At 38.3% G+C, this 7,500-nt stretch overlaps 1 protein-coding gene across 1 annotated transcript in view; it reads right to left on the bottom strand.

Moving 5' to 3' along the window:
* The window catches only part of LOC143030003 (uncharacterized), a 20,424-nt gene extending 13,605 nt beyond the window's left edge, over positions 1–6,819 (bottom strand). Inside the window, exon 1 of the mRNA XM_076193212.1 lies at positions 5,836–6,819. Coding sequence (XP_076049327.1) covers positions 5,836–6,819 — 984 coding nt within the window. The remainder of the gene's footprint in view (positions 1–5,835) is intronic.
* Positions 6,820–7,500: the final 681 nt, after the last annotated feature.

The following is a 7,500-nucleotide window of genomic DNA, read 5'->3' as shown; positions in this document are numbered from 1 at the left end:
ACACTTTTTTCGACTGCCGCCGATCGCGGCGGTCCACTTCTCCTCCTTCTCCCAGTTCTACAGAGGGAGAGTACTCAAGGAGAAGGACTCAGCAGGAGTTCACGAGAAGGAGATCGACGAGCTGTGGGTGGACTCAGCGCACGTCCAGTCCTGTAGGAGGACGTAGCCCGTTTATCACGAGAAGGAGATCGACACTCAAGGAGGAGGACACAGGAGATCGACACTCAAGGAGGAGGACACAGGAGATCGACACTCAAGGAGAATTGGACACTTCGGCCTCACTACTGCAGAGCCGAGGAAGGTGGTTTGTATATATTTTACTTTATATATACTATCTTTATAATTAGTAGACTGTGTTAGCTATCACAATGGTGATTTTTCATTTATGTGTTCAGATAGGATAGTGCTCTGTGTTTATCAATAAAGACACATCTTGGTGTTGTCGTGTGTTTCACTCTCACGCCCATTCTCAATAATATACCGAGTCATAACTTGATTTGTATCCCCCATGACAAGCATCTCATTTAATGAATGCCTTATGTCTCCTAACATTTTAGAATAATCGCTCTCTTTCCAAGAACCCGTTCTCTTTTGGGGAGCACATAAAGCACACAAACTTTCTACTTTTCATGTCACAATTTTCAACTTTTATTATGATCATTTCCACACTATTTTCTCCCTCTGTAACCTTCGTCACATTTAAGTTTTTCTTAGTCAAAAACATGACTCCTCCATCCATTTTTTTTTTCAATGATTATATAACCCTTGTCCAACACTGGTGGCAGTGGACCTATTAATTTTGTCTCCACAATTTCCATTATATTTATTTTTCATTCTGACAGATAATCATTTAGTTAATTTAATGCTGAGATCAAACCGTCTATGTTAGTATATGTCACTTTTATTTTATTTTTTTCCTTCTTTATCTCGTTCTCTGTTCCTTTTATTCCTTTTTTCTTTCCTTTTTATATATACCATTTTCTCAGCCTTATGTCTACTACTCTCCAATAGAACTCCTTATTTTCGATCTCCGCTCTTTCTCATGTTTTTTCTTTTTTTTTCTTTAGCTTCACTGCTTAGTGTCTTCTCTCTTTTTCCTCACTGTTCATTTCTTTTTTATCCATATACTTTTATATTTTTAGTTTCCACTATTTGCTAACCTTCCTTCTTTTACTAATTGTTCTTCTGCTACAATTTGAGACCTTAATTTGATCTTTAGAGGTCGATTTTTTCTCTTACGTATTGCCCCCATTTTATGCACTTCTTCTATTTCCTTTTCTATTTCTTGCCCTTCGTCTTGTACTGCTTTTAGAATGTTTCTTGCTATTTTCTTCTCTTCTTTTTCTCTCAGGTACCAAACTAGGTACCTTTCTACCATATACTACTATGCACTTTTTTGTCAACTATATCTCTAACCCAATTTTCTTTCTCTTTAATTACTTGAATAACTGTGTCTTTGGTATTTTCCTGCATTTGTTGTTGGATAATTTCTTTGAAAGCTATCTCTTGGTTTTCTTAGTCCTTTCTCCACTCTTTTCTGATTTTCTGCAAATTTTTCCCTCCTATATTTCGTTCAAACTTCTCGGTCACCGCCTTAATTTGTTCATTTACCACTCTTTTTAGGGTTTCACTATTGGTGGTATTTTTGTTTTTCATCCTTTCGTTTCCACGTTTTATTTTGATTAACTCTTTTTCAATTCACTTACCTCGCTATTTATTTCCGCATTTTCTTTAAGTCCCTCAGTTCTTTGTAGGTTTCGTTGTACTCATTCTTTAGGTGCATGATTTCTTTCTTTAGCTCCCTAATCTCTTGATTCCATGATCTCATCTCCTTTTCTATATCTATAATTCTACTCAGTCTTCTGTCATATTTATTAAATCCAGAAAAAAATCTTCTTCATCATACCTTACAACACCTAATGGTGTTTCGATGTTTTCGCTACGCTTCGGTATTGTGCCAGTAGGTGTCACTGCTGTTCCAATGTTTACGTTGGGTTCAACTCCATCGCTGTGTGTGCGTGCGTGTGTGTGTGTGTGTGTGTGTGTGTGTGTGTGTGTGTGTGTGTGTGTGTGTGTGTGTGTGTGTGTGTGTGTGTGTGTGTGTGTGTGTGTGTGTGTGTGTGTGTGTGTGTGTGTGTGTGTGTGTGTGTGTGTGTGTGTGTGTGTGTGTGTGTTTGTGTATATGTATATATGTGTTATACAGTTACATATATATATATATACATATATATATATATATATATATATATATATATATATATATGTATGTATATATATCCCAAATAATTTCCGACAGCTGCTCTAGGACTCGAACCGAGGCCTTGCTTAACGCTTGGCCACAGCTCTACAGAAAGTTATTTGGGATGACATATGCCGCTACTGGCGATTCTCTTCATATATATATATATATATATATATATATATATATATATATATATATATGTATATATATATATACATATATATACAGTATATATATACAGTATATATATATATATATATATATATATATATATATATATATATAATATACATGTGGGGGTGGGGGTGGGTGTGGGAGGGTTGTGAGTGTGCAGAGAAAGAGAGAGATAGGGGGAGAGACAGAGAGGGGGGGGTGGAAGAGAGTCTCCATAAATCCTAATAATAACGGGGAAGCAACAAACTGGCCTTCGGAGGTTTTAAAGCCAAACTTGGAACATAAAACTTGGCCTCAGAACCAAGACGGAGATGGCGACGAAGGAAACGACGATAACGACGAGGACGATGATGATAACGATAACGAGAAAGATAAGAACGAAGATGAAGATGATAACGGTGAGGATGAAGATGGTGATAATGATGATGACGACGATGATAACAATGATGATAACGAGGAAGAAGAGGATGAAGATGAAGATAACGTTAAGGATGACGATAGTAATAAAGACGATTATGACAACAATAATAACGAATGATTAAATAGATAAATTAATAAATACATAAGCAAATAGAATAAATCTAAAAAATTACTCGTGACAGCGGGAGCTGACTATGTTGACAACGAGCACCAACCACTCGCCAGGTCAGAAACAATGATTGTTCAAGTCACGAAACCGAGAATGGGATTTGGTCACTTCAGCGGGATTTCCACCTCTCGTGTGAAATGCAAATAGCACATGAGACCAATGCAACTGTTGCAAGGACTACGAGCACATACTGGAATGTTTAATGTCCCCAGTATAATAATAACAATGATAATGATGACTATAGCAATAACAATAACAATAATAAGAATGAAAATAAGAATAAGAATTATGATGATAATAATGACAACAACAATAGCAATAAGAATGAGATCAAGATTAAGAATAAGAATACGAATAAGAAGAATTATGATGATAATGACAATAGCAATAACAATGATAAGATTAAAATTAAGATTAAGGATAAGAATGATCATAGTAATAATGATAACAGCAGTGACAATGATGATGATAATAACAATGATAAAAAACTCTTCCTTTCTCTTCATTTGACCTCTTTAGGAGCCACGTTGAGGATAACACTTAAATTTGGCAACGTCGCTCAAGGTGGTAAACAGCTAACAAACAATAACAAAAACAGATAAAATAATAAACAAACAAATAAATAAGTAAAAAATAGAAACGTGAACAAGAAAACAAAGCGTAAAAATTCCTCCAATTCAAATTGAACGCAAATTATCCAAGCTATACAGAACGTAAACAGCCCACTAAACTAACCTGAACGTAAAACGTAAACCATTCACTGATACAATCAGCACGTGAAACGTAAAACGTTAAATAAGTGAATGCGAAGGTAGATCATCTCCCGAGTTAACATAAACGTAGATTTGCCGAGTAGACCTCAACATAAACCATTTCCTGAGTTAAAAAGAATCTTTGCCGAGTTAACGAGAAGGCTGGCCAAATTGACCTCGTGTCGCAGCTGGAGGTCAACTGAACTAGAACCCAAATCCCACTGCACAACAAATTCTCAGAAGAGAACCGGGAAGGCAAAAACAGACCGCACCAAAGTCTACAATATTATTCTCTCTCTCTCTCTCTCTCTCTCTCTCTCTCTCTCTCTCTCTCTCTCTCTCTCTCTCTCTCTCTCTCTCTCTCTCTCTCTCTCTCTCTCTCTCTCTCTCCCGCATATATACACACTCAGGTAGCTTCGATCGCCATGTACCGGTATATGTGTATGTGTTCGTATTTTGTGCGCGTGTGTGTGTATGAATGTGTGTGTGTGAGAAGTGCATGTGTGACGTGTGTGCGTGTGTATGACGTGTGTGTAATGTGTGAAGCCCAGATGTTTGAAAAATCCTCATGACAGTGTCAAGAATTTCAGAATTCATCCTACCAACCTGAATTCAATCTAATATCGACACTGAATCAGAAAGAATTTCGAAAAAAAATATACAGTATATACAGTATAACAACCATATTTATATATATATATATATATATATATATACAAACACACACACATATATATATATATATATATATATATATATATATATATATATATATATATATATATTGGTGTAGCCAGGTAGTATATTCTCTTGTAAACAAACGAGGTTGAAGGCTAAAGAGGATTCACTGTTGATTATTTTATTACGTGTAGCTTCGATACAACGTACAATCTTTTTGTCTTCAAATTTGACGTATCTTAGTAGTTGTCCTATTGTGGCCGACGTTTCGGAACTTCCTGGTTCCATCTTCTGGGCGATCTGATGTGCAGTGTCTGTGGATGTCGTATTTATTCATGGAGTTGGGATCATAAGGCTTCTTGCAGGAAGAGGTCTCCTCTGATTGGTTGCCTAGGACCAATAGGGGAGCCGGGTTACTGGAGGTCTGTGAGACCTCTCCCAGTGCGTGTAGTGATTCTGTCTGTGTTCAGTCTCTTCATTGATGGTAAGACGCGCAGGTCTTCAGTCTGGATGTTGATGTTAGGATGGTTATCTTGTATGTATATGGCTTCCAGGAACAGTAGCCGTCGGGGATCCGATTCCCTGTCTATGATTGTCGTGTTATTGTCTAGGTCTTTTCTTGTTAGTGCTTTGTTGTGGGAAGAGGTATAGTGTGACTTGATTGATCCGTTGGACAGGTGGCATGTTAGGCGTCGTGTTAATTGTGTTGTTGTCATACCAATGTAAGTGTGAGATCCACACGCCTCACTATTGCATTTATATTGGTATACAACGTGGTCTTGTTGTAGTGTTGTTTTTGTGGTGGTGGGTTGGTTACGGATAATCAATTGGGCTGTTTTCTTAGTGTTGTAATAGATGATGAGTTGGATTTGTTTTTCGGGGTCTGTTGTCTGTATGTTCTTGTTTATGATTTCTTTTAAAATATTTTCATCTGTTTTGTATTCTGTTGACATGTGATTCTTGTAATATAACTTGATGGAGTTTTTGTTGTTAGGTGTCGGGTTATCTTCTTTTGTGTACCATTTGTCTAGGATCTTTTTTGTGATGTGTGTTACGTCTGAATTTGTGTATCCATTGTTAACCAGGACCTGAGTTAGTCTTTCCAGTTCTTGGTGTGTATTTCTCCATGTGGAGCAGTGTGAAAGTGCTCTTCTGACATATGCGCCGAAAGTGGTGTGTAAGTACCTGGAAGGGCACTCACTTTTTCCATTCAGGCAGAGTCCAGGGTTTATCGGTTTTGTGTAAACTGTTGTTAGGAAGCCTGTCTGCTGTGCTGTGACGAGGATGTCAAGGAAAGGGAGGTGTCCATTGTTAGCTTCTTCGTAGGTGAAATTAAGTCCTGAGGCTTTGATGAAGCGGGTTTTCAGGTCTTGAAGTTCCCTCTCGTCTCTTATCCGTACGAAGATATCGTCTACGTAACGGCAGTAAATGGAGGGACGGGCCTCTGCCAGGAGTTCTGTCTCAATGGTACCCATGAAGAAATTAGCAAACAAAACTCCAAGGGGGCTACCCATTGCCACCCCATCGATTTGTTTATACATTCTTCCATTAGGGCAGGTAAAGGGAGCTTCTTTGGTGCATATCTCCAGTTGCGATCTTAAGCTTTTCTCGGGGATGTTGAGAGGTGTGGTATCGTCGCAGTGGTACACTCTCTTGAGAATGAAATCGATGGTTCGGTCTACGTTGACGTTCGTAAATAAACTTTCTACGTCCAACGAAGCGATGATGGCATCCTCGTTAGATGGAGAATCTCGGAGGATTTCGAGAAAATCGGGCGCGGAGGCAATGGTGTAGGTGCTGGGGACATATGGAGTGAGAAGCTCGTTAATTTTCTTGGTTATGGGGTATGTTGCTGTAGGTATTTGGGAAATGATGGGCCTGATGGGGTTGCCAGGTTTATGTGTCTTGATGTTTCCAAAAGCATACCCAAGAGAGTATTCGCCTGTAAGCTTGGGGAATTTTGGACTGTCCATGTTGGCGTTGATGGATGTGATGATTTTGTTCAACTTCTTCTTGATGGAATCAGTTGGATTTCTTGTTATTTTTGTAAACTTTGTGGTGTCGCTGAGTATGGAGTCTATTTTGTGGGTATAATCTTCTCTATTAATGATGACAAAGGCGGCTGTTTTGTCAGCACGTCTGATGGTGATGTCAGGGTTATTCTTGAGTTCTTTTGCGGCGAGAAGGTGGTTTCCGTTAACATATTTACTATGATATGATCCTCTTGTCTTGTTGGCTTCTGCAAGAAGCGCTGGTTGAAGGTCTGGTGTAGTTTTCACTTGTCCTGCTTTTTCCAGATGTTGGATGTCATCAAGGAGAACCTCAATTTCTAGCCGCTTACGATGGGGTCGTGGTTTTGTAAGATAGTGGCAATTAAGGCCCATGTTCAGAAGTTCTTCTTGGTCCTTAGTAAAAATCTACTTAAAAACATGTCTGCCACTTTCAACAAGGAATTTCGTAATATCACTAATGACGATGAGGTTTTGAAACTCAAAGTGGTTAATCCCAAGTTGCCTTATTGCTATGTCTTCCAAAATTGCATAAAACTGATATCTCCCTCAGACCGATTATCTCCAACCGGGGATCGTGTACCAGCAAGCTTTCCAAATGGTTAGCAAACCTTTTATCCCCGTTTGTTGGTACTTTTTCCGATTCCCATTTAAAAAACTCAGAGGATTTGATCACAAATTAAAACAAGTGAATTTTTCTAATAGAAAAATGTTTAGCCTGGATGTGATTTCTCTTTTTACACATTTTTGTATTGATGGCGTTCTATCCTTCCTAGAAACCGAGCTACAACCATTTCAGGACAAATTCCCACTCCCAGTTACAAAAATCATTGCGCTTATTCGTCTTTGTGTTACTTCAAACGTTTTTTCATTTCAGAATTCTTTTTTTAGACAAAAATTTGGTTGTAGCATGGGTTCGAATCTCTCTCCTGTACTGGCCAATCTGTACATGGAATACTTTGAGTCTGTTCTTCTGCCAACCATTAAACCCCCAGACATGGTTTGGTTTAGATACGTAGATGACATTTTTACTCTTTGGGATGAAAATTGGGGTTC

The sequence above is a fragment of the Oratosquilla oratoria genome, chromosome 11, assembly GCF_046742065.1.
Source record: "Oratosquilla oratoria isolate Oo_2021 chromosome 11, ASM4674206v1, whole genome shotgun sequence".
NCBI lineage: Eukaryota > Metazoa > Arthropoda > Malacostraca > Stomatopoda > Squillidae > Oratosquilla > Oratosquilla oratoria.
This window is presented reverse-complemented; position numbering and strand designations above follow the sequence as displayed.